Source organism: Echeneis naucrates, chromosome 8, assembly GCF_900963305.1.
Source record: "Echeneis naucrates chromosome 8, fEcheNa1.1, whole genome shotgun sequence".
NCBI classification, from domain to species: domain Eukaryota; kingdom Metazoa; phylum Chordata; class Actinopteri; order Carangiformes; family Echeneidae; genus Echeneis; species Echeneis naucrates.
The window spans coordinates 7,318,899-7,345,574 of NC_042518.1; the positions used below are offsets into that span (position 1 = coordinate 7,318,899).

At 40.0% G+C, this 26,676-nt stretch overlaps 2 protein-coding genes across 3 annotated transcripts; both read right to left on the minus strand.

Annotated features, from left to right (window-relative positions):
- Positions 1 to 663: 663 nt before the first annotated feature.
- Positions 664 to 9,144, minus strand: samd9l (sterile alpha motif domain containing 9 like). 2 transcript variants are annotated; one of them, XM_029507728.1, is made up of 3 exons: positions 8,451 to 9,144; positions 6,700 to 6,761; positions 664 to 6,236 (listed from the first exon to the last, which is right to left on the minus strand). In XM_029507728.1, exons 2-3 carry the CDS (start codon positions 6,701 to 6,703, stop codon positions 1,603 to 1,605), a joined length of 4,638 nt encoding a protein of 1,545 aa, XP_029363588.1. In that variant the 5' UTR covers positions 6,704 to 6,761; positions 8,451 to 9,144; the 3' UTR covers positions 664 to 1,602. The 2 variants fall into 2 exon arrangements, with proteins under 2 accessions (XP_029363588.1, XP_029363589.1); XM_029507729.1 differs by having other exon boundaries at positions 6,700 to 6,773.
- Positions 9,145 to 9,304: 160 nt separating this feature from the next.
- ern1 (endoplasmic reticulum to nucleus signaling 1) lies at positions 9,305 to 26,380 on the minus strand. Its single transcript, XM_029507730.1, has 22 exons — positions 26,303 to 26,380; positions 21,489 to 21,609; positions 19,413 to 19,446; positions 19,144 to 19,216; positions 18,803 to 18,875; positions 17,818 to 17,940; positions 17,162 to 17,263; positions 16,824 to 17,085; positions 16,222 to 16,300; positions 15,785 to 15,944; positions 15,290 to 15,405; positions 14,953 to 15,147; positions 13,719 to 13,983; positions 13,519 to 13,609; positions 13,231 to 13,420; positions 13,038 to 13,137; positions 12,715 to 12,914; positions 12,117 to 12,264; positions 11,864 to 11,991; positions 11,455 to 11,578; positions 10,773 to 10,840; positions 9,305 to 10,671 (listed from the first exon to the last, which is right to left on the minus strand). The coding sequence occupies exons 1-22, from the start codon at positions 26,378 to 26,380 to the stop codon at positions 10,105 to 10,107; spliced, it is 3,297 nt and encodes a 1,098-aa protein (XP_029363590.1). The 3' UTR covers positions 9,305 to 10,104.
- Positions 26,381 to 26,676: the final 296 nt, after the last annotated feature.

The following is a 26,676-nucleotide window of genomic DNA, read 5'->3' on the forward strand; positions in this document are numbered from 1 at the left end:
ATACCGGTTGGAGGAAGAAATCTTAGCGAAGTAAGGATTTCGTGTGATGTACATTTTCATCACAGCGTATTAAAAGGAACACAAATCAAATATTAAGATTATTATTAACACATTTACGTATGTCACAGGAATAATAATATACACCGTTAATCACAACTACACTTTAAGATAATGAAAGGAAATAAACTCGCCACGATCACAAAAGCGAATTCAGAATGTTTTAAACTTTTTTACATTATTACTTTTAAAACGATCCAATGTATCACAGTGAGCAAATGAAGAGAAAGGGGCATTTAGACTGTTTCCAACATACAAACATTATAAGCACTGTTATTTATGACACAAGCTGAAAAACAAATGTTAAATTAATATTAAAGCAATATAAAGGTGTGAAATTGTTTTCTCATTTTATTAGTTTATTTGAATCTTCATTATGAAACTCACACGACATGTAACTGTTTATCATTGTTAGTTTAGCACATTTCTTTGTGTACAAGATCTAAAATGTGCATTTCTGAGACTTGGTGTGGAGGGTCAATTTATCTTTGTCTTTCAGTATGTGTAAGTCTGATAAGGTTACCCTATGAAGATGCCAGTTCTGCTATGAAGTAGGTTAATTTCTTCTGAAGAGACTGAAAAGACAGATGTAGCTTGTTCAAGGAATGACATCATAAATTTCACCAGGTTTTATTGTATCCCATTCATTTACCACAATTGAAATAAAAATAACAATAAAAAAAGAAAACAGATCATGTTCAATATCTAGTAAGTAAGTAAAACAATTATCTATAGAGCACTTTTCATGGATAAAATCACAAAGTGCTTTACTTTACAGCAAGGATAAAATGCAGTAAAATACAGAGATAACAAAAAACACAACATGTTGTATATATTAAAGCATAATATGCATAGTCTTCCAAACTGTTGTGTGTCTTCTTAAACAATTTGTTTAGTATATTGACATATACTGACATTCTTATATTTTTGTACACAATTTTTCTCTTTAGCTCAACGGAACTTATTAACTGCTCCCATGATGTTGTTTTTTTTGGGGGGGATAATACTTAATTCAATTGTTTTCTATATTGTATCCAGGGAAACACAGATGAATAAATGTAAGCTATTATGCCAGATACAAACAGCAGTATATCTGAACTACAATCTGTCTACAATCAAAAGTAACAGAGCTATAGTGCTATATGTATGACGCTCAACAGAGACAGTTTATTTTGACCTGAAGAGATCTCTTCATATCACCTGTCGACATTTATGCTTTTGAGAACATTTACATACATGTCAAACCTACAATGTATTTTACAAAACAATGCAATATTAAGACAATAGGTTGAAACATTTCAACTCTTTTAACAATATTTCATGTTTCAGAATCTGACAAAAGAAACCTTGAGTTTTTTTTAATTGATAACACTAATGTTTTCTTCCTCTTGTTTATGAGGTGGATGTTGGCCACATGGTTCATGGTTCAATAGTCCAACTGATGAAGCCTTTTGGATTAGAGGTGAAAAGTGCTCATGAGTCCAGTTTCCCTAGATTCAACTTTCTCAGAGAACTTTGATCCGGATGACTGAGACCCTACACGGCCTAATTTTTCTCAACAATGTTGTAGGCAACAGGACCTCTGAAGGAAAACCCCAGGTAGAAAGTGATGTCTTCATTAGTATGAGGCACTGAAGGTACATGAAGCGGCAGTATTCTGAACTTCTTCTGAGGACCCTCAAGGTACACGACTCCATCTTCAGTCCATCCAGAAACAGGTTTCAACATCGTGGTGATCTCAGGCTTTTCCCATGCTTTGCCTTTAAACCACTTCATGCGTTTCTCAGAGACTGAGGACACATTTGTGACACTTTCAAACTTTCTTTTGTGGACGAATTTATCCAAACCAGTCCCACTGCCCAGAAAAAAGTGGGTGTAAAGTCTTCTCTTCCGCTGAGGAATGTCCTTCCTTTTTGTCCAGTAGCCTTTTTCCATGTGTTCAACTGCCGACTGGACAATCTCATATTTGGTTTCTTTCTCATCGTGTGTGTCATTATCATCTGGCCAGAACAGCAAGGTTAGCAAAAACAGGGCACTTGGTAAGCATTTATTTCTGTCAGCTGGGAACTGACGACAGAGTGCCTGTAGATCTTCAATGGGAGCAACTTTTGGAGCTTGTGGTGAGAAGAAGTTCAGAGTAATGTGAACCATTATGTAATTGATAATGTCCTTCTGGCCAAAAATAGCCTTTATTGGATTGCTGGGGTAGAGAGAAACAATGTGCTCTAAAAGACCTACAGCATTGTCCTGGTTAGTTAGCCTGTAGAGGATGGATGTTACGTTCCCCCCTCCAAGATTATAGATGATCATGCGTTTTTGAAAGGGAGTCAGATTGGCTGGCATTGGTTTCTTTGATCTTAGTGAGGAAAAATAATCTTGACTGAAGTACTTCCCATACTCTGAGGTTTTTTTTGCCAGCCATTTCAACGGGTGGCTTACTTTCTCTTCAGGGCTTTCAGGAACCTCCTCTCCATCTGCATCAATGTCCGTCTGGAAGTAACTGAGGTCTTCTGAAATCCATTCCAAAGCATCTTGCAATGTCTTGTGAAGTTTTTTCAAACGACCATGAAATGACTTCCAGGCATCGTCAACTTCTTTTGGAATGTAATCTGTTAACAGGTACTTCATATACTCTGAATGGCCATTTTTTCCAATAGCAAAAACTGGCAAAGAATAGATTAGTTTGAGCAGGCTGAGTCCAACTTCAACTTCAGCGAAAAATCCTGAACTGTTTGCATTTTCCATTTCTTTTTCAGCTGCTCGCTGACATTCTTGAAAATACTCCTGGGCTTTCAGCGCTGTCTCCACAGCATCTGCTGTATTTTGGGCTGTGACTGGGATGTCACCACTTTCAATGGCTTTGCATTTTGCTTGGAACCATTTTTTGTACACCTGTCCTTTTGTATCAAGAATGTAAGAATTGTTGGGAAGCAGTTTAGCTGCTGTCTCTGCCCAGTCTTTTGCCTCTTCAAACTTTTCATAAGTATAATGGAGACGAGCTAGTTGTTGTGCAAAGAATGGATCTTTATGGAAGCAATCGAATGCTTTCTTCAGCAACTCAATGGCCTTGTCTGGGCTGTTCTCATTTTCGCGCACATGCTCAATGAGAGGGGAGAAAAGACTATCAAATTTATCTCCTTTGCTTATTCTGGATCGCCTTATGAAAAGTGCTCTCAGAAATGACTGATACTGCTCCCTTCCAAATCTGTGTTCAAAAAGCACATCCTCACACAGTAACTGCATTGCTAAATCGCTCTGGGTCTGTGTGCTCCCCAGGAGTTGTTGGAGGATTTCCTTTGCAACGAGTGGATGGATGATTTTGATTGACTTAATGTGGGTTTTCTCATCTCGAAGGTACAAGAGGAGCAGCCTAGCCTGATCACTGAGTGACCTCTCAAACTCATGCCGCTGAAACCTCTCCATGTATATGGTTAATCCCAGCAAAGCCTCACAGTGGGACTGAGAGATGAAAGAGTTTTGAACATAAGTGTTCAGTAGTGCCACATAAAGAATCAGGCGAGTGACAACAGAGTGAAGCTGAATATCTTGGAGCAAATTTCTCACAAAATGTTGAACATAATCTTCATTGAATCCTTCAGTCATCAAAACAAAGGTCAGGATGAAATTTAATTCATATTGCTCTACAAGTTTCTCTCGTTTTCCAGCAAACTTCTTCTTCTCCTGGGTCGACAGTCTGTGAGTGACAGACACATTCTGTAATGCAGCCTCCCTGCATCTCCCCTCTGGATCGTTGGATCGCCTGCAGCTCAACAAAATGAAGCACAGGGTTCCATACATGATTCTTTTGTTATGAATAGCAACTTCCAATTCATTTTTGAGATCATCCAAATATTCCTTGTCTGGGTCTTCAATGAGTAGCAACACAGGAAGACACTTCTGTGGATCTGTTTCTTCATATTCTCTGAGGTCAACTGCGTGTTGTGCGACAAGAGAAGCTGTGTATGAAGGCTTCACAACAGCACACCTAAGATTTTTCCTGTTATTCCACAACACTTGCCTTGCCACAGTACTTCCACCGCTCCCTGGATGATGGTAGATGTTTATATTGGCCACTGGTGTCTGATCTGCGTTATATGTCAAAACATCACTGAGAAGTCTGGAGACATCATGATAAGCTTCTCGTTGAATTACCTCTCCAACATGGTTGTTCTCAGCAAGCCAGAAATTCAGCCAAGTCACTTTCCCACCGTGGTAGAACTGTTGTTCAATATTTGCTTTCTCCTCACTGATGAACTTTTCGGTTGTTTCATCACAGTGATCGACTGTGAGAACTTCTAGGGAACCCATCTGTTCCTCTTTGTTTGTTTCAAGATGACATAGCCCTTTCACAAAGACGGGCAAGTGCTTGGTAGAATAGGCTTTAATGGGTTGCATTCTCTGCACAGTCGCATTAACCTGACTCATTTTCATCCCAACAATGCTGTGATTGTTCAAAGTTTCTGCTCCACACGATCCTTCTGCAAAGCTTTGCCATTTCTTGAAGCTTTCACGTGATTCACAGATACAGATGATGTCCTCATGGCCTTCCATGTCTGTGAAAAACTCATTAAAAATGTGCAAGAGAGGTTTCTCAACAGGTGATGTGAGAAGGAAGATTACCTGGAACGCCCCTTTTGGTAAGATTTGCTTACAAATCAAAGACACAGACTCCCTCAATAAGGTCATTTTTGTCTTGATCCAAGTCATTTCATCACATGGAGGTTCAGCTCCTTTGAAATTAGAACGGCCGTTACAAAAGATCCAGCTAGTCTGCTCAAAAAGATGTAAGTTGCTTATGAATTCGGTGACACTGGTGTCACTAGACATCCTGTAACTTTGCAGAGAATGCATGTTTGCAGCATGATGCTCAAGGTATTTGCCACAGAGACCTGAAATCTTTGAATCTGAATCAAAGTCAAAGACACAGAAAATGTTCATGTTAAGCAGCCAGTCAATGTTGCAAAGATCTTCTGGTTTGAATTTGTTTGCAACCAAAATGAACCACTTCTCCTTCTCCATGAATTTCTTCCCGCTAGTTATTAGCACTGTGAGTTTCCTTCCGAGGTTTTGGGAGTGCTCCATAAACTCTGGAGCAGCAGAAAACAGATGTTCTGCTTCTTCTCTTTGAGCATCTCGATCCTTGACTCGCGCGTAGAAATCACTAAGATCTTTGTCGCTGACTGGCTCAGTTTTTGAGCCCACCCTCCTCAGAATTGTTTCCTTCTCAAATTCCACTTTGTTAGCTGACTCTCTGAAGTTTGGCAGACGGACCGCATACACCTTGCTCTTGACAGTACTGATTAAAGGTACAATGTCAACCTCTACCACATACATCTTCTCTGTACTTTCTCGATCCGTAACCTCAATGAACCTTGGTGGTCGCACACAGCCACGTACATCATCTTTGTTTGAGGAGAAACTCTTTTCAGTGTGGTCCAAAGCATCTACATACATGTCCTTCTCTTTCACAGGGACACCTATTATCTCACCATGCACATATCCTGTGTCCTCCTTACTGTCCATCACACCAAAGTGTATTGTGCCATTTGTTCTCATATTCATGCAGCCGGTTGCGAATTTAAGAACCTCCTTGGCAAACTTAGCTTGGAGTCGTGTGCGATCCAATTTTGCAGCAACAGCAAAAGACTTGTACTCATGGCACGGAGTGATCAAATTGAAAGCACCTGATTCAGGTTGCAGGACTCTGTGCTTTACATATATGAAATCAATGCCTTCTTGATCAAACGGCCGTGGCTTGCAGTCTTCCTTTAAAGTCAGTGTGGACTGTGTCTGAGTGGGCCTCTCCTCTGAGACATCATGATCCCTCACAGGATCCCGAGCAGAAGGAACCTCACTTGTTGCAGGAAAACACTGAGCTGATTTTTGACTGTCTTTCTGCTGGAGCTCACTTTTTTTCCCTTTGCTGGCTTTTTTCTTCTCCTGGGAGTTTTGGTGGGACACAAGCAACTCATCTCTGTTTTTAATAATCAAATGAGCAGGCCCAGATTTCATACAAATTTTTTCTTTCAAAAAGTTTTCATCCAGCGTGAGAAGGATTTGTCCATTTACTTCCTCGTCATAAAGCTTTTTCACATAGTGATCTTTCACTCCAATGGATTTTAGCCAAGTGCTTACTTGAGCTTCTGTCCAATTCTCGGGTGAGTGCTCAGGTTTGTCAGCTGAATCATAAGACAAAAAAAAAAGGATTTAATCATAAGTGGTAGAATCAGAGAGGCACTATAGTTGATATTCATGTAGCCCATACTGCAAATTTACAGGTCTTTGGTCATAGCTAGGGTTGTGATGAGAATAATCTGCTATATTGATCATGTTCACTGCTTCCGCCATTACCAAGATGATATTTGGTTTATTTTTCCTTTAATGTATTAACTTATTATGGTTACTGCTACTGCTTCTATTAATAATATAATTTCGGTAGTAGCAGGAGTACTGAATCCGATTTTCTATATACATTGTTTAATGCAATGACGACATTATCATGAATTACTTTATTACTTTAATTTAATTTATGTCTGGTGTTAGAGGCAAGTAGAGGCTTTATGAGAACAATACTATATTATCAAAGCTTTTATTCTGGAAAAACAAAGACATTTCAAAAAAACCAACCAACATTTCACTCACCCATGATTTTCTTCGTCCTTGTGTCACATTAACAACATCGCTGGTCAAGTATCATCTTCCATCTATAAAAGAAACTGTAATACAGTTAGATTCAGTTAATTATCATCTTGCATGCAAATAAATCTGGCTGCAATGTTCAGAATCCAAATGAGGAGGCCTGGACTCCTCCTATGTGTGTGCGTGCGTGTGAATGTAGTTGTCTGTATTTGGATATGGGAATGGGTGAAAATGAACTTAGCTCATATTTATAATGAATGTCTTCTAACACACGATAAGAGAAGCAATTCTGTCACAGTCACAGCTTCTGCTATAGTTTTGGGGAAGCTACTTTAAAATCATAGTTTTGGAATTTACCCATGTGAAATTTAATGTGCATCTTAGTAACCAGTCACCAGTATCTCTGTACGCATACATGTATGTGGCGGAAGGTGGAGGTAAAACTGCAGTCCCTCTATTAATTCATAACGCCTGTTTTAGCACACAATCAAAAAACTGTAAAATGCAATGGGGGCACTATTAAGCCATTTTACAACACATGACGTGGAAGAGGCCTCAAAATTCAATTAATTTCTGAAATAATAGTATAATAATGAAAACAACAGCTACAATGAGGCTCCTCCAGCTTGAGTTTACTTTAAAAGGCCCAGCTGTTAATTCATTTAAATCAGGATTGAAAATGTTATTTGCTGCAGCTTTTACTTAGATTCAATATATCCCTTTGATGATTTTAATCATTCTAATTGCTATTATTGTCCTTTACTGGCGCCCGTTTTCACTTGCTTTTAAATGTATTTTCCTGTCTATATTATTTATTATTCCAATTCACAGTATATTTTATCGGCTTGGCGTGTGTTCAAATCAAATTAAATTTAAACTGCCTCTGCTTCCCGGTCTGGACTTAGGAATGTAATGTTTTTAACTTTCTGGTAAATTCATCCACGGTGGGATGGACGCCATCTCTCCTCATCAGCCCAGTTATTTAAGTAGCGCACATTGCTTTCTGCAACCAGCTGTTCAATGACGTCACAGGTCATGTTGGGACGTGTGGCCCGCTCCGGCCGCTGGCGGGGCTGAATCACGGTCAGTGGGTTAATCTGCTGGAACCGGGACATGACAAGTCCCGTTACCACGACAGGCGGCAGAGCAGGAGCTAACCGGGAAGCACACCGAGGAGAGCGGAGACAAGGAGAGCCGGAGGCCATTGCTAGCTGCCAAACTAAGTTAGCAGAGACAAGGAAACGCCCGAGGGATTAAGAAGTGAGTGAAAACGAAATGTTTCGCTGACTGAGAGCTGAGTGAAAACTGATATAAACCACAGAAACACACGGAGACACGACAGGAAGTCACACAACACCACCATCAGACCTGACTGCCAAAAGTCCACCAAGCTTTCCAAGTCAGGACACGAAATAGGTGCGTTTTAGACAAGCAAGAGTATGAGTTTATCTCCTTTTACGGCCTAAATTTAGTGAGCTCAGGAATTAACAATTGATAAAATTAATTTAACGAATTGATCAGTTTACTTTTCAAATGGAATATTAACCAAAGTACATGTAATCACATGTAGTTTAATCACCACTGAAAACTGCCCATAGCTTGATTAACATAAAAGACAGGAAGTATAACTTATTCCACTGAATCTCAGAGCACACACAATACTTTATGTGCTCTGTAAAATTAGAATCTGCTGTATTGTATAAGTAAGATACAAGCCATGATACCAGGGAAAAAAAAAAAAAAAAACTTTTTACCGAATGCAGTCAGCCCCTCTGCCTGTCAGTATTTCAGATGTCCAGGGGAAAATGGCTGAGAAGGCTTGATGTTGTGGATGCCTTCCTGTGGGTGGAACTTCAGTCTGCTCAACTGTTCTAGTTTCGTTTCTGAATAAGTGTAAAACAAAACATGAAACCTAAGACTTCCAGACAAAGTCTATAAAACTCACACACTGGATTGTGCCGTACAGGCCAGTGGAAAGGCATGGCTGTCCAAATTTGAGGAAGATGACCTTTATCATTTTATGTCATTTTTTTGAGCCACACCCAACTTCACAGAGAGAGATGAAGTACAGCCACACCTGTACCTGTTTGTGCAACGCTCTTAATCACTGCATTATACACATTTGTTGAATCACACCAAAATCGTGCAGTGAGGTAGATAACCTACTGCTAAACCAACCAGCCGCAGCAGTTGTTTTCAAGCTGTTCTAGTTTCTACAATGAAGTATTCAGGGTATTGAAATAATACCCTGAATACATATAAAATCAAGGATAATATTAAAATTCCAAACGTACACACACACACACACACACACGCTCCAGTGTAAGCTAAATACAGTTATCAGTTTCATATTTCTACGTGGTTTCTTCTTTAATACAATCTGCGGAATCTGTCCGTGTGATTAGTGGTTTGTCTGTTACTTGGATTATGTTTCATTCAGCTGTAATGGCAGTAACATCTAGACAGGGTTGGGTGAATAATGCAACCACTGACAGAGTGACCAATGACAAACATTATCAGTTTGGCAAAATTAGCAAACTGATAATGTATTTTCTTATAATTGCCCATCTCCATTTTGAGATCCATCAAGACCAATGCACAAACAATCTTAATATATATAAAAAAAAAAATAGAATTTAATGCATGTCTTTAACTTCACTTTGACACCCTTGAAAGTTATAATACGTGAGCATTCTGCAGCCTGACCTCTAAACTACATGATCACGAGGATAAAAATCAACTAATGAATTCAGATTCAACCCTGAACACCTTTTGGAACAGCTCACTTTTACAGAGTCAGCGCTACAGTCTTGATTGACAGACGAGAGAGATTCTAGCAGCATTAACTGGAATCAAGCACATTTAGCATAGATCAATTCTCCATTCAAGATCTGTACCCATACAGCACAGTGATATTAAAAAAAAAAACAAAAACAAAAGGCACATTGGCCACATTAAATGGGTTATCCTTAATGATCCAAATTCTGAATCAGTCTATACAAAAATATACATACACTATCTGTGCAGTGAACAGACTCATTCTGAAATACAACATTGCACAATAAAATCACCCACAAGTTCAATAATATACACGTTCCCACAAACAGTTTTTTGGACATGCCATTATAAAATAAAAAAAAAAAATCTCTTAACCCAGCTACAAGAAAACCACCACCAACACTTTTTTCTGGACAGAGACAGACTTGTAGACGGTTCCATTGGGGACCATTTCAACCCAGATGAGCAAAAGGCACTTAATCCAGGGGGGTGCAGCTGCTTCACCAAGCAGTGAGTTCCAGGCACTGCAGGCCTGGTCCTCACCAGCTCAAAGCTCAGCAGCGATGTCCCACTTTTCATCCACTCATTAAGGCAATGGTCCAGTCTGCGCTGGGTCCAGCAGACCCCAGTTCACACTGGTTCGTTGGCCAGTGCAGGAGGATTTGGCAGTGTGTGCACTTCAGACTGAATGGGCGCTCTTTGCCTCAGAGGAACTGTAGTCACATCTGGGATAAATTCAGGGTTTACTGTCGGTCTGTGAAAGTCAGACTCTATGGACAGTGCTAGCGCCGCTGGCCGAACCATCTGAACTGGCAAATGTGAAGATGCAGGCTCATCTGGTGACGTAGAGGCCACTGATTTAGCAGGTAACATGTGAAAGTTCACCACCGGCTGTGATGAATGTATAGGTTCCTGGGGTTGTGAGGATGGGGACAGTGTGTGTGTTGGTGGATGCTGAGCACATGGCTCATTTTGTCCTGGTGGCCCCACATGTGTGCACTGGGCCTGTGTTCTTGCAAGATGCTGTGCAGTGGAGTAGTAAGGCAGGAATGGCCTCTCTTGTGCACAGGTCCGCATGGCCAGATAGGTGTGCATCAGCAGGTGGGGGAAACGGGAGGTGAAGTACAAGACAAAGTCATCAGGGATTGAGCCCAGTGTCTCCTGTACCTCAGCAGGCAATTCTCGGTAATGGTGTTTCTGTCAGGGAAATTTAATTTAGGGACATTTAAATTGTGACCTTATAAATCAGTGTCAATGACACTAAGCACTTTATTACAGACATGAAAACACCCTCTTACCTTGTTTCTCATCGCGCGTAACAGGTCTCGTACTGATCCACCCTTATAGGACCGAAATTTCCGTAGATCTGCCAAAGAGAGATAAAATTACTCTTTTACTGACAGAATACAGCTGTGATTTAACTCAATCTTGTAATCAAGTACTCAAGTTATTGATCAGCACTGGTCATTTAAACCACATGACACAAGTACTGAGATGCAATTTTTATTATAATAAAAATAAGGGGAAAATAATAATATATTAAATATATGAAATTATAATATTTATTACTGTATGCCCAGATGACAAGCTCAGATTTATCTGTCTGTACTTTTCTTACCTAAAAGAATTATTGATTACGACTAACTGGTTTTATTGGGGGATAAAAAGTAATGCTATTATTCATTAGTAATTTAAACAACAAACAACTAAGTGCAAAACCAAAAGAGAGGCTGTTGTAGAAAACAGACTTGTGATAGTACAAGTGACAATGCAAGTAGGAAACTTTTCTCTGTAAACCGGATACAGCACACGGGTCTGCTATGAATGTACATCAAAGATGCAGCTAGGCATTTCTCCAACTATCTCTAAAATATAATTCTAATCTGGTCAAATTGTCAAAGAGAGACAGGACTCTGTTCAAAGAGGGGGCTCAAGGGGCTTGTATTTGACATTGTGTGAATGTTTAGGCCCATTTCATACCTGTTTGCAGGGGAACTGTGATGTGCTCTCTCCAGTCACCCTTGACAACAGCCCTCCCCCCTCTCTCCAGCTGTCTCACAATTGGCCCATCTAGCGGTTCCTTTTCGATTCTGTCACTGACATCCTGCAAGCAACCACAAAGATCCAGAGCAATAAAACATTTCATGCAGGCATTTGGTGCCGTTTGATACAAAAGAGTTAGCATTAAAATGAAAGTAAGTTAGTGAAAAATGCATCCAGAACATTAATTGGATTTATAGATTTAGACAAAGTCAGGCTGTGTAAATATGCAGACAATCTTTACTGTACTCAGATACAGTTTGTGTAAGAAAAGGTAGGAACTGCATCAGAGGCAGCCTAAAAAATTAATCTTTACAATAAGCACTCAAATTGATAAATTATTAATAACCTGAAAGAACTGTAGCTCCTTCTCTAGGCTCCAGAAGAAAGGGTGTTTGAGAAGACTCTCAGCTGAAGGTCTACAGTGGGGCTCCATGCTCATCATCTGCTCTATCAGATCTCTGGCTACAATATCGCCTGTAAAGCATTTTCAAACACGTCATATATTTTTACTATAAAACAACAAACCTCACATTAGTGGCATTGTACATTGTGCATATTTTATGTTGCTAAGGAAACAAAAGCGGAAGGGCAGTCCTCACTGTGCTTATCAGTTTGCAGATGGTCGAGGTTGTATGTGCCCAGGAGGATGTTTGCTTGCCTCTGCAGAGACTTCCCAAAAGGGTGACTTCCCTGAGACACAACGTAGTAAAACACGCAACCAGCAGAGAAGATATCAACAGCGCAGGTCTACCAGGGAAAGAAAAAAAAAATACACTTAGGTCACTGCATGGTATACAATGAAACACAGAATGTTTGTGTACATTATCAAGTTCTGTATTTCACCCTGTGTTTATTTAGCTCACAGTGCCAACCTTGCTTCTATCATAAAAATGGCTACCACAGCCAAAATCAAACTTGGTCTCAGGAGTCTTTGAGATGTCATTATGTGTACCATTAAGTATGAATCTTTTTGTCATGTCAGCCCAGGTATCATGAGGTTGCACAGTGAACATGCTTCTTCGAGACCAAAATATGATAAAAGATGCTCTGATGGCCTTATTGTTATATTGTTGCGTAATTAATATAAGATGGGAAGGATAACTCTTGCCAAAAGTTAATCACTGTGTCCTTGTTTTGAATTCTGACAACAGTACTTGGAAGCATCATGAGAGAACTGATATTGCACCACTGACTCACTGGATTGTCTTTGCAGTCCTCACTGAGAACCTCAGGGGCAATCCAGCCTTCAGTGCCTGGCACCCCGGACCTTCTGCTGAAACTGTGGCGGCCCACTGCTAGCTTCTTACACAAGCCAAAGTCAGAAATCATGGCACGGACCCGACCATGGGCATTGGGCATGGACACCAGGATATTGTGTGGTTTCAGGTCTCTGTGGACTGGAGCATGTAGGTGAGAGATTTTTGGTCATGTCATGGTGTATTTACTATTTAGAAATGCACAACAACCAGTAATAATAAAAATAACAGAGTGAAAGCGATTCTATTTTTACAGATGGATACCTATGTTGAGAGAGTGCAGATGGGCCAGACCAGACATGGTCTGTTGAAGCAGCATAACAGGCTCTAGTCCATGACGGTTGAAATCCCTTTTCTCCACATACTTGAAACATGAAAGAGAGCAATCAGTGAAGCCCAAAAACCATTACATGCTTCTTATAAAAAAAAAAAACTTGACTTCTAAGACATTCATTACCTCCTGAAGTGAAGCAGCACACAGCTCAATGGCGATATATTGAAACTGACGGTCCCTCTCAGTGCAGAAGTAGCGGATGACATTTGGGTGCTCGTCTGATTCCCTCAACAGCTGAACTTCTCTGTCTGCAAAGCTGAAGCATTCTGGGAGAATTCTCTTCACTGCCACTGGACGGTTGTCAAACTGACCCCTTGTTGAGAAAAATACAAGTACAACATTGTAATAAAGCTACATTTCCGTTGTGTTTCACAAATTACAGAGAAGCTATTAATAATTGCTCAAACTCACTTGTACACAATGGTGCCCTCAGCCCCGTGACCCAACACCTCTTTTGGATGGAAAGTAATGTTGCCCACTCGGACAACATTAGAGTCCTCATCTGACAAGACAAATGCATAACTACAATAAATAATTTTACACAGGAAAAACTGCTCTGTAACTGTGCAGACAGACACAGACACAGACCAAAAATAAACGGTCTCCTTTACCTCCATCTTCATTCTCATTGGCCGAACTGCCCAACTCAGACACGGACAGATTGGAGTGGTTGGAGGCGCGGGGGGTGTTGTTGGGGCTGCTGTGGTCTGAACATTCAGACCGAGTGTGGGCCCCCTCCAGGTAGTCACTGTCTGGAGCCAGGCTCAAGCCCACATCTGCAGGGGGAAACGGCTGCTGCCTCTGGAGAAGCTCCAACCTCTCCTCCATCTGTCTCTGAAACTCCTGATGCTGCAGCTGCTGCTGCTTGTGTACACTCTGCAGCAAAAGAGGACACCACATTTAAGGCCTGATTAATTGTAGTTATTAACATTTATTTCACAGCTAACCTTTATTTTTATTATTAATTATTAATTATTAATTATTATTAATATTAATAATAACAATAATAATAACATTATTAATAATAACAACAACAACAACAACAACAACTATTATTATTCAATTAAAAAAAACTTCAAATAAAACAGCTTTTTTCATAATTTGGCCAAAGCTTTCCAAACTTTCTGGCTCAAGACTCTCAACAAGAAGAAGCTGGGGCTGCTTCTCTTCTTGCAGATGTCCATTAGTTGTTAGCATTTCAACAAAGGCCCCAACCACACAAAAAATTCAAACATGACTACAACTTTATGACTTTTGCTTTTTTTCTTTCCTAACACAATTATTCATTGACAATCAACCAGTTGGGATGCATTGGAGTAAACTACCACTTAGGTATTTATATACATACTATACACTTAGCAGCGCGGCAGAATAATGTTTAACGCTGCTGCCTCACAACAACAGGCCCGCGGGTTCGGCTCCTGGGCCTGGAGCCTTTCTGTGCAGAGTTTGCATCTTCTCCCACTGGGTTTCTTTTGGGGTAGTCTGTTTTCCTCCCACCATCCAAAGACGTACATGTTTAGGTTAACTGGTGACTCTAAATTGTCTGCAGGTCTGAGTGTGAGTGGTTTGTCTCTGTCTGTTTCTGTGTGGCGAATTTATAATCCCCACCATCAAGTACAGACAGACGACATGTAATGCCTTAGAATCAATAATCTATTATTGCACTTCTTGTAAATTTTTTAATAAATGATAATTTTTTTTAGAATGAGTCAATTTGGTCCAGTTTTCGTTATGATGGCGATCTTTCATATGGAATATACAATATTTCTTCATGTATTGATTTAAATGTCATCTCTACATGGGGTAGGTATTCAGTCCACTAGATGGTGCTGTTAGACTTACTTTGGGGTAGGTAATCACAAAGGCCACCCATCCAGCCAGTAGGAAGGTGGAGAAGATGATTGTGGCCATGTCTTTTAGCATAGAGTCCACCGGTGCTTCTGGACGCACAGTGCGACCACCGACCTCAGGTTCTTGGATTGATGTTTCAGAAAGAGGAGTAGGTGGGCTGTCATCCATGCCACTATCATTCACCTTCTGTAAGATGTGGAGAAGAAGCAGCATAAGTGAGGACAGGGAGGACAGTTAAACCTTAATAGATGCTTTGAAGTTTGTTTGTTTTTTTTTTGTTTGTTTTTTTTTTTAGATAAATCAAAAAAGCTAATACACTGAGACAAACCTCCTCTACTTTCTTGTCAGTGGTTGGAGGGATGACATTGGCTTGATTGCGGGGGAAGCTTTCGGGGAACTTCTCCAGGATCTTGTTATGCGCTTCAGGGGGTGTCTCATGATGACCTGAAAAAGTTAGCTTTTTAATAACTTGCTTTGTAATTGTTCGTATCAGTATCAGAATCAGTTGGGCATCTTTAGAGGTTGTGATGCTAAAGTAATTTTACTGTTCTGCTTAAATGCCAAGTAAACTATATTTGGCTGTTCCACTACTATTCACATGCTCCATTGTATCATACAGCAGAGGACAGTCTCATCCTAGCAGTGACTCACAGACGATTCAGGGTCTTGGACTTAATGGGAAGAACAGTACAGAGATTCAAACCTCGCAATTTACAGTCATGACCACTTTAAAGGGGTTTTTGTCTTGATGTCAAAGCATGATTCTATTTAATGAAACAAAGATTCTTCCTGTTACTGTCTAAATCATGTTCTAAAATATTACCTATTAGGAGGAGGTAGTTCCTCATGAAGTTAATCCGGTTTTGCTTCCGAAGTGCCAAATTGAGCTTGACACTAGTACTTGGTGTGATGACGCATTCCTTATCCTCTTCTGTCTCCTGACTGTCAGGACCCTCCAGCAAGGGAAAAGTGCTGCCACGGGGCTGTGGATAAACACACACAAATATTTAAGACCTTCAATATTTCTCTATGAGTGATAGAATACTAATCTAGTGACTTGAGCTGGTGCAAGTCAGAACACAACTGAAACAGGATGTATGATTTGAATCTCACTGGCATACCTGAAAACTAAAACTGAAGATTAAGAACCATGAAACAAGACCATAAATAAGCAAAGTAAGTAATTAGAGAACTATGCAACACATCAATAGGCCTACTTGCTATGTGTTTAATTTAAATTAACATGACAGTTTAACTCACCACAACAGTGACTCCATCATGCACCAGGGAGGGAGATGCGTATAGACTGGTGGAGTATTTACCCACATACAAAGTGGCCCTGGAGGGAACAAGTTTGGTCAAACAACTGCAAGCTGAAGTGATGAAGTACTTTACACAACATCTCACAGCAACAGCACTCTAATAGTTCTTCTAATAATAAAGATACAATCTTGAGGAGTATGCGTCATTGCAAAGTCACAATAATTTTTTTTACTTCTCCATCGCCTACCTAAACTGTCACAGTGGATCAACCACTGAAAGTACAGTTTTTCAACAGAAGCAGGTGTGAGCACGAAATATAAAAATAAAAGTTAACTACTGTGTGAAACACAAAAGCACCGTTCTGCACACACTTGTTATATATTACACGTCTAGACTCAATCCAAAACGTTAAGCAATCTTACATTAATCCTGACTATGAAAGTTGTAACATGTTTAACAGAAGTATTGGCAAATCCAAAATTTCAGAATATCAAAGAGCACAAACCCCCCCCGCCAAAAAAAAAAAAAAAAAAAAAAAAAAACGTCTTATAATATGATGGGACAAAACATCAGTAAGTCATCACACTTAGTCTGCTTACATGAACTTATTCTTGGGCTTTTTCTCTTTAGGAAATGGGTATTTCCACTGGGTAATGCGGCCAACCTCTCCCGACATGAAAGTTAGGTAACGCAGAGTTTCCACAGCCACGTTTGTATGGGTTACTTTGCGGAGGCCCTCACGCTGCCAAATATACATGGCAACCACCGGAGAGTTGTAGTTCTGAACCCACTGAATGTCTCCAGACTCACTGTCCACAGTGACCACGAGGCCATCGCCGTTGGACACAAAATGAGCCATCTCTGTTGGGAACCAAAGAGCAGACGTGATTAGCACTCTGAAAAAAATTACAAAATTGCCAGTGTCCAATAGTCTTACTGTATTTGGTGTCATCATCAGGAAGAGTGGAGGCGTAGTCAGAATAGGTGGCATTCCAACGCAGCTCTCTGCTCTTGGTGTCATACATGGTTATGGTATACTCTAAAGGAGAAACAAAAAACAGCTATTTATCCACACAAAAAAAACAACAATGGTATTCCTTTCCTTTCCCAGGCAAGTTACAAAAAGGCCTTGGGTAACTATTCCTGGGTGTGAAAGCTAGGAAGTGTTAGGTTTCTTTTGCCTCAAAAGATGGGATTCATAAGAACAAATTGTGGGGATGCATTGAAACAATTTGCTGTTGGGAGACAAAGTGGGCGTTGACTTGACATCAAATCAAGCATCGATATCAGGTTTTCAATTTGTAAGGCTACAATTAGCACCTCAGCCTCCTAAGACTGTAGGCATTGTAAGGACAGATATGGGTTCGGTGGCAATGATGAAGGTGTGGCAGGGACAGTTGTAGAGATGAGTGAGTCATAAAGAAAGGTTTGCGGAAGTCTAGATAAGACATCTTGGACTGCAATTCTATTTCTTCACGACTGGTAATAAACTCCCTAACATGGAATTGGAGCAGGCAATAAAAATATGGCTTTTAAATAATTAGATTCAGTTGCCGACTGATTCAGAAAAGGCTTGATTGGCCTTGTTTTTACCTGTACGTCCCAGGTAAAGAAGAGATGATGAGGGGCATAGCATCTCAGCAAAGGATGAGGTCAGGGTCTGCTGCTTTTCACCAGTCAAAATGTCCACCACATACCACAGGTCCTGCTTCTTACCTGTTGATGATCACATAGACAAAATGAACAACCGCTGTCATGAATACAGAAATATATATATATATAGGCTGATGGTGAATGTCCTTATGTGTAGTAGAACGTGGATGATGTTATCAGTATTGATGGTCGAATAGAGACCCGTTGCAAAAACCCGTTGAGAAAAGTGCCTATTTATAGAAAATTGTCAAGTTAACCAAAAAGAACTTGTGCAAGTGTAGTCAAGCTTTTTAACTTTCACATCAATGGGTTTTACCTTTCATTTAATGAAATGAATAGGCCATGGCCTATTTTTGCTGGCATCTCATCTGCTATGTGAGGGAGTGGCATAAATAACTTAATTGCTCATTTTTATAGATGAATGTGGAAACCGTCAATTAGCAAACAGTCTGTTTGATTCAAAGGAGGACACTTTGGGTCGAGAATTCTCTGAAACTGAGATTAAAAGAATGAGATTTGAAGCCTGTAGCATTTTCAGACCTTTGGATGTCTAATATGCTTTGTGCTGGCAGCAGCTCCAGCTGAATGAAAACAAAAGCTTCACTGATAATGACTGTGGTGAGGCAAATGTCAGGCGCTTCCCTTCAAACAATGACAGTCATACTGTGCTAGCTGTTGTAAATTCAAAAGGGCACAAGCTCCACTGCAGGTTGAATAGAAAAGATAGGTATTATAACATATTCAGCTGAAGTCAGATAAAACTTGCTCATTTACGTGAGCTGGGGACATGGACTGCAGACATGGACTGCAGACATTTGTGGATAAAGAAACTGATGACCACAATTCAGTTACATCTCACAATCAAACCGTTCATATTCTTTTTATACACCTGATGCGTTAAGTCAAATTTTAAGATTAGTCTTACCCATGTAAAGGACTCCATCAGAACTGCGACAAGGAGATGCTTGGACCAACTCAGGGATAGTGAATGGTAGTTTCTGTTTGAAAACAGAGAATGACCATTAACCATAATATCCTATATGTTTATATACATACATACATACATACATACATACATACATACATACAGGGGGAATAAATTGCAGGCCCCCAACATCAGAATGAGTGTGCTTTACTTTCAGTGTGATGTAGATACACATATGTGAGGAGAAGAGGAAGATGTGTTTTTCGTAAGAACAGGGAACTAGAGACTATCTGTTACTAGAGAAGGGAGATAAAAAATGAAGATTAAAAATTTCCTCTTACTGTGAGGCCTTCGTTGTTTTTTCCTCCCAGTGAGTACAAGCTGCCATCATTTGGGTCAGGCAGAAAAGCTGGTCTGGAGAAAATAGTAAAAACACAGTCAGGAAGATTTCATAATTACTCTGAGTGAAAGACAAAACAAGCATGACAGGTCACAATAACCATCAGCATCATCATGCTTTGTTAAGGACAGGTGTAGCATGCAGGGAGATAAACACATGTCCTCATGCATTAAAAAAAAAAAAACAAAAAAAAAAAACAAAGATACGTACTCTGCAACGTGCGTAGGGACCTGAAGAACTGGATCTGAAGAAAAAAAAAAAAAAGAAAGAGACAGCAGTCGCAAGTCAGGATAGACATGAAAATTAGCCAGTAATAGGAACCATGACATTAGCTGTTGTGTAAGAGAACGACATGAAGATCGGTGTCATACAACCACACAAAACACAAAGTCCAAGAGACAACGGATTCCCCTGTGGCAAACATGAAAGGTAAACAGACCTGTTTTCTGTGAACAAGTCCAACGTGTAACAAACCATGGGAACAGAAAAGGTGTTTGTTAAATGGATAACAAATTATTTTCTCTGATTGAAATAGTAGATGATATTCATATGATGAAGTAGCTAGAAAGACTGAAACATGCCTGAGATACTCAACCTCAATTTCTATCAGATCCACTGACCATTCACTAATTTTGACAACTTTTTTCAAGTTAATTCCCCGGCAAGTTGATTTTCAAGTCAGAAAACAGTCAGGAATTTGAAAAGATGTTTAAAATGCCCATGATGTTCTTAAAGATACAATATAGAAAAAAATGGTACGATCTACCTTGTAACTGAAAGCTAAAGAGTAAAGCCATACTGTCATTCCCACTAGACAAACACGCAATCCCTTATAGTGTGAACATACTGGGTGTGGACCAGATGGTGTCGATCTCTGTGGGGCTGCCCAAAAGGGTCTACAACAGTAAGAGGTAGCCAATGACTGTTATGCTTAAGAAGAATCAGTATTCATTACATGTAACTGCTGTGGCTGCCAACTTAACAATGGCTTTCTAAGCTGCATAGAAAAATGTTAACCCTGGTTAGCTCAAATACAAACATGTTTACAATGAGGGGGAGTGGGAAGGACTAGAACTAGGACTATGTCCTATATGTCGGCTGAGTTGTACTTTCTTGGTGCAGGGAATATATTTCTAATTGCACTTCACTGTGTGGGTGTTTGGTTGCCTGACTACTGCACAACAACAGGTGTGTGCAAAACCTGTTCCAGTGCTGGTAAAATTTATATTCAATAGCTCTTCCAGAAAAACAGATGATGCGGGGGAAGCAGTCTCTGCCTCTTAATATTTACAAATTGGGCATTAGTTGGCCCTAGTCACTACTTGTACCCTCAAACCACTTATAATCTACTAAAATGTATAGTATAGCTCTAGCGAGGATATTCTGAGAGGAATGTAGTACATAAACCAGGACAGTTCAGTTTTCATAATATGAGTTTTATTCTAAGGGAAAAAAAAGAAAAAAAAACACAAACTGTGTAGACTGTTCAAGCATATGGTTTCCAGTAACCCCTCTATCTTCAGTAAAGCGTACAGAGGTTACATTAACATGGTAACCACAGGACATGCTGCATGTGCAGGTGATACTACAGCAAAGTTGCTTAGCCTTGCCCATTCCCGACCTTGATTACAGGCTGTATTTGCCCCTTTCTCAGTTAATAATTACCCAGTTTCCATGCCTAACAGTGACATCTTGCAGCATTTTCCTGTGTAAGATGTAATGCATTTAAAAAAAAAATAAATAAAATAAAATAAAAAAAATCTAGTTGTTCCTCAAGAGGCCATAAAAAAATAAAGACTTGGTTGTAATACATTTTTTGGGTTTACAGTTTTAGGTAAACTCTTCACATGATCAATTATTTTTTGAATACAACATAATGTAACATAAAATGTAGATATTTTGAATACGGTATAAAGTAGAAATCGCATGAAAACGAGGGAATTAGTCTCTTTATTTGTTACACTTACAAGAGTATAAAAGTTTCTGTGTTCTCACTTTAAATTCTTTAGTTGTTTTAATTCTTGTTCTAGCGTTTTGAAAAAGCAACCATAAATGTCCAAGACTTAGCTGAAACATGTAACTACATCATGAACGTGACCTGCTTGTGCCCTCTCCTGCACTGAGCGATGCAGAGCTGGAATAAAATTGGCATTAGGACCTCACCGCTTTTAGGGTACACAAAAGCTCTTTTTTCGCAATTGTAATGTGAACGGAAAAAAAATTATAATAATAATACATGCACAAGAAATACTTGACTTGCAGTTTACATTACTCCTATCTTCTTACCTTCTTTCAGAGTCCATTTGATAGAGCCTGACTTTTTGTTAACAGCATGCAGGTTTCCATCCAAGGTGGACACAAACAGCAGACTTTCAGGAAGAGAAACTGTGCCGGCACTGCAAAACCCCTACAGAAACAAAATACAAACAAGTTAATGGGAAGTACTGTAAAATGGATCATGATACATGGAAATCACAAAAGAATAACGTATTTAAACTAAACATCAAATAGTGGTAAGCAAGCATGGGTGAACATGCATCCTCAGATAAAGTCACAATATGTGCACCTGCGTTGGGTTTGGGAGTGAATTGAGCTACTGCTCACTCAGATATTGCCATTTTTCACACACACACCTGGACCAAACATTTGGTAAAATTATTTATTTATAAAAATATTTGAGCTCACTGTTGAAATTATCCACACACCAATGTGAAGAATTATGGCAGCAGATGATTTACCGTGTCAAGTAGGGATTGGAGTGATGGGGTTTTATCAATCAATGAAGTTCAGAGCAGTAGCTTACAATGACAGCTAAAGAACACATTGGGAGCGAACTAACAAGCATGGTAACTGGAGACAGGCTGCTGGAAGAGCTCTCAGAGATGGGTTCAGTATTTGACAGATGTAAACAGGACATTGGACAAACAGGCAATATACCTACAGTCACTAGAGACACACAGAAGGGAAAAATATCAAACAAAAGAAAGTCCAGTGACCCAGGCTCATGACTTGTCTTATACCAGAATTAACAAAACCGCGTGTGACGTGTGCTCCATTCACCTACTATGGAATTCTAAAAATGCTTGAGATTTTTGGCACTAATGTGCGGGAAGAGTTTCAGTGGGGTTTGAGAGCTCAGACTGCCCACCAAAACCAGAAAAGGCCACATGAACTCAGCCAGACGGGGAGTTGTACCTTGATACAAATGCTACTTTAAAGCATACATACAATTGCTACCCATGGGCTTCATAACCAAAGCAGTTAAGGAGGCTGGGAGAACTTCCCAATAGTACTCTACTACAATTTGTTCAGGGTTAGGGTTAACTTGTATATTTTGAACATGCAACCTGGTTTTGTGGCCTCACTTTTTGAGCTTCCTTACATCTTCACCACAGGAGATAGAAAAGCTGGATAGCTTCATTCTCCTGCTGAATCACATTGGTATTGATCAACATCCTTTACTAATGTCACTGAAGGGTCCCTGGGGACAGTCCAAGTAGCCCCTACTACTACTACGACTACACACTCCCCTGAGCATTTAGCCACTTTTGAGGAGATAAGGAAGGAAAGGTAGGGGGGTTGAAGTACTCTTGAACCAGACACAAAAAAACCAACACTGCTATTAAGTCAGGCCTCAGCATGTGGCAGGGAGAGCAAAGGCAATTACCAACGCTTAGGTTTTTTCCTCTTAGTCACACAGTAACATTTCCTGGCAAAACCAAAAACTGACCAGTACCAAAGAACCTAAGAGATGTGAGTGGGTATTTTGTAATTCTGATTTTTCTTCCACTTAAGTTTGGGGAAATATTAAAACTGGAGCAACAGAAACCAAAGTCATAATCAAAGTCAAAGTCAAGTCAAAATAACCCTATTAACAGAAAGTTTCTTTCTATATAGAGAAAGAAACAGAGTTCCTCCAAATCCCCTGCTGAAATCTCACATCCTAAAGGCATTTGAGTCAATAATGCGCACCTGTTTCTGTTCCCACTGCGCTGTCTGCATGCATACAACCATCACACAACTGCGCTGGGAGAATCATAACTGATCTGTTTTTGGTCCACTCATAACCTCAGTCAGGGTTCTTGGTTTCACAAGCAAATATCTTTCTGAACATCTGTTAGTCTCCTAGTTTTGGATGGACACTGACATTCAACAATTTGTGAACACTGTATACAGTATTAGGCTTTACGGACATCTGGCTTAAAATGTCTGTCTCAAAGTAGCTGGGTAATTTAAAATGCTTACAATAAGAAAAATCAAGGCATTCCGTCTCATTTCCTTATTCTGTGTGTAACGCAGAAATGGTTTAGGTGTTGCATAAGTGAGTTACATAATAAGAACAGAACTGGGCGAAACCAAAGTCTTGGCAAGTTCTGAGGTCTTCATTTTCCCTTCTGCAACAAGGCTAGGCAAGGCTTAAAGGGACACTGACTACAATGGTAAGGATATTATTGACAGCAGGCTAAAGTGTCTCTCTTGCATGGCAGGCCAACCAGAACACATCACTTAGTGCACATTCAGCAGTACTCGTAAGAGTGTTTGGGTTTAGGCAAATGCTGCAAAAAATTGTTTCATTTGCCTAAGAAGAGAACTGCAAGGGCAAAAAAAAAAAAGGAAGCAGGCATGTTTACAGGAGATGAGACTAAAAGCATGTTGGTAACAAAGGCAAAGGATGTCACAACAGTAGCTGATATTACATTATCCAAAACATGAGGCAACAAATTAGCCTCGCTCAGTCTTTTAGCATTGCATGCAGTGACGGTGATTGAAAATAAAAAGGCTAAAAAGATTTCAAAGAGCTAATGGGTTTTATAGCATTGTGTTTAAAAACAGGAAATAATCAATAGATGTTTTGCATCAGACACAAGAGTATGTAATTTCATACAATTCATGATTAAAGTGTGTTATGATGAGATAAAATCTCATAATTCTAACTGAGTATCAGTAAGAGAGATTTAACACTAAAAAGCATGAATCTATAGTTAATACACTACTGGTAAGCAAATTTCTGTACTAATGTAATACAATCTCCTATCAGCTTGTTTGCAGCACTCTTGTTTGCAACTTCCTCGAGTGCGGGTAAAAACCAACACAGGAACCAAGAAATATTCATCACACCTCTATATGATAAATATCATCTGGATGGTAATGCAGCAACGCCTTAAAATTTGTTTAGAACCTGCAGCGGGGTTAAAAAATAGGAGGTTTATAAAAATTAAAGGTATGTATACGAGGAAATGTGAGCAATGTTGCGTTCTGTCTGATGAGCCATTAGTCTCCTACAGGAAAGTGATCATTTGAGGTTTCCCTCCAGGCCTATGTAAAAAGGGGTGAGGATCTTTTTCCTTTTTAGGTAATTGCTCAATAGTTATCACATTTCATTTTAAAATCTAATGTCGATCAGTTAGGACATTTAGCAACATCCCTTGTCAACACAGTCCCTATCTGTTGTGTGGTGTTGCTTCAGTGGAGAGGATGTCACGTGTTGGCCTCCATTCAGGCACACATTGTCAAAGCACAGCCAATCTACTGTGGTGATAAGCTAATCTAAGAACACAACTTTCATTTTTAACCAAATCCCCATGTATTAATCATTCTGAACCTGAACAATTAAAGAAATAAAAGAAATCAATGGGACAGCAATGGAACTAACTGCAACTGAGGGACACATTATACACAGCCATTTATAATGTGGGACTACAGCAAATTATTATTAGTGTTATGATGAACCCACAAATGTGTAAAATTGAGTTTATGCGTTATGTAGGAAGAAACCATAGCAGCTGATGACATGTTTAGTCGCCAGCATATTCTTTGTAAAACAAATGACTCTTAGTCCAGTTGTGAAGAAGAAACACCACAAAGGGACATAATTAGTCTTTCACTTGTATTTCTCTCTCTCTCTTTTTCACACTATCTATGGACAGCCTGTGTCACCATCTATAGATAGCTTTTCATTTTGCAACCTCACTACACCGACAGAATATCTTACAGGCTAAGAGAAGAACATGAGACATGATGGGGGATTATAAAGCTACTTTAATCTGCTGCTTAGCTTTGTAGCTAATGGTCTCTTCACCAAGCCTTTCTTGGCTCCACTTCAACAAGTCACTGTTGCGACTGCTATGAACACTAAGAAACCTAAAAAATTAAATAAGAGAACCAGATTTAGATTAAATTGCAGCCTTGCCCCATTGTTTGTGCCTTCAGCCAAATTGTTAGTGCAAGACATAAATTTGCATTGAAACGCACATGGCTGTTACTTTATAGTGGCAGCTTTTGCATGATCTAATCAACCTAACCACAAAGTATCATCATGCCTGGGAATGTTCTGTATTGGTGCAGATTTTCTGAAATTAGAGACTGTAGATGACACACGCACAGATCCTGCATCAGTCCTGCTGACTTCGCATGGTTTTAGAGACAGAACTGGAAAACAATGCTTTCAAGGAGTGCAGATGATAGGTACCACACACTCATCCTTCAATCTTCAACCTGCACCAAGACACTACGTTTACTATTTGATCTAGTTGCGTCTACTGAGATTACCACCTCAGTGTGTATGTGATCAAACTGCCCACACAGTGCTGCCTGGTTTTCCACCTTTGCATCATGCAGTGTTGAGGGAGCAGCACACAATGTTTACCTGCTGTACTGCACAAGAGCAAACACAAGGCTCCTGCTCACACTGCTGAGCTGATTAGCAGCGTTTAGAAACACAGTGTTACGACTTTTCCAATACTCCCCAAATCCTCACACACTTTGGGGGTGTTTGGTGAAATTACAATCACTACAATGTGTCTCAAAACAACCACACACACACACACACACACACACACACAGCTGCGTCGCAAATTAAGGAGAATAAATTAATCTGAAGATATTTGGATCATATGGCTAAAAAAAACAAAAAAAAACGAGTGATTTTAGCCGGTCAGCTAACATTAGTGTTAGCCCACTTCTGACTACACGGACAATATCAACACGTCCCGGAATTTGTTTAATACGAGTCTGAACTCAGACGAAGCTGCCTGCCTTTTATTAAACGTGAATGAAGCTAGCTAATCTACTTAGCCCCCCTTTTTATTTTTATTTTTTACCTTTTGTGGAAGACCAGCGCAGCAAAGCAACGCCAGAGCGCACCACACCAAGGCCCGGCTGCTGGCCGTCCAGTCCATCTTTCGTGGCCTCCAAACCGGGAGAAGACAGCCGACGGTTCCGGGGCGGCCGTCGGCTACATAGAAAAACGGGATTTGGATCACCTTACGAAATGTATTTGGGACGGTGTAAGGTTAGCGGCATTGATCCGTCGGTGGTTGGACACACACACACATACATACATACATACACACAAACATACACACGCGGGCGCACACACACGCACAGACACACACACGCACAAGCGCACACACGCAGCGTTGCCTCTTCCTGAAGTGAAAACCTGGGGGGGTCGGACTTCGGGATAAGATGTCCA

Coding starts and splice junctions, on each gene's coding strand:
- ern1 (XM_029507730.1), bottom strand. CDS start 26,380: ATGGACTGGACGGCCAGCAGCCGGGCCTTGGTGTGGTGCGCTCTGGCG. Junction 17,264..17,817: donor TCTTTACCTGGGACGTACAG/GTAAAAACAAGG, acceptor TTTCTCCTTTAG/AGTATACCATAACCATGTAT. Junction 15,148..15,289: donor CTGACAAGAAAGTAGAGGAG/GTTTGTCTCAGT, acceptor CACATCTTACAG/AAGGTGAATGATAGTGGCAT.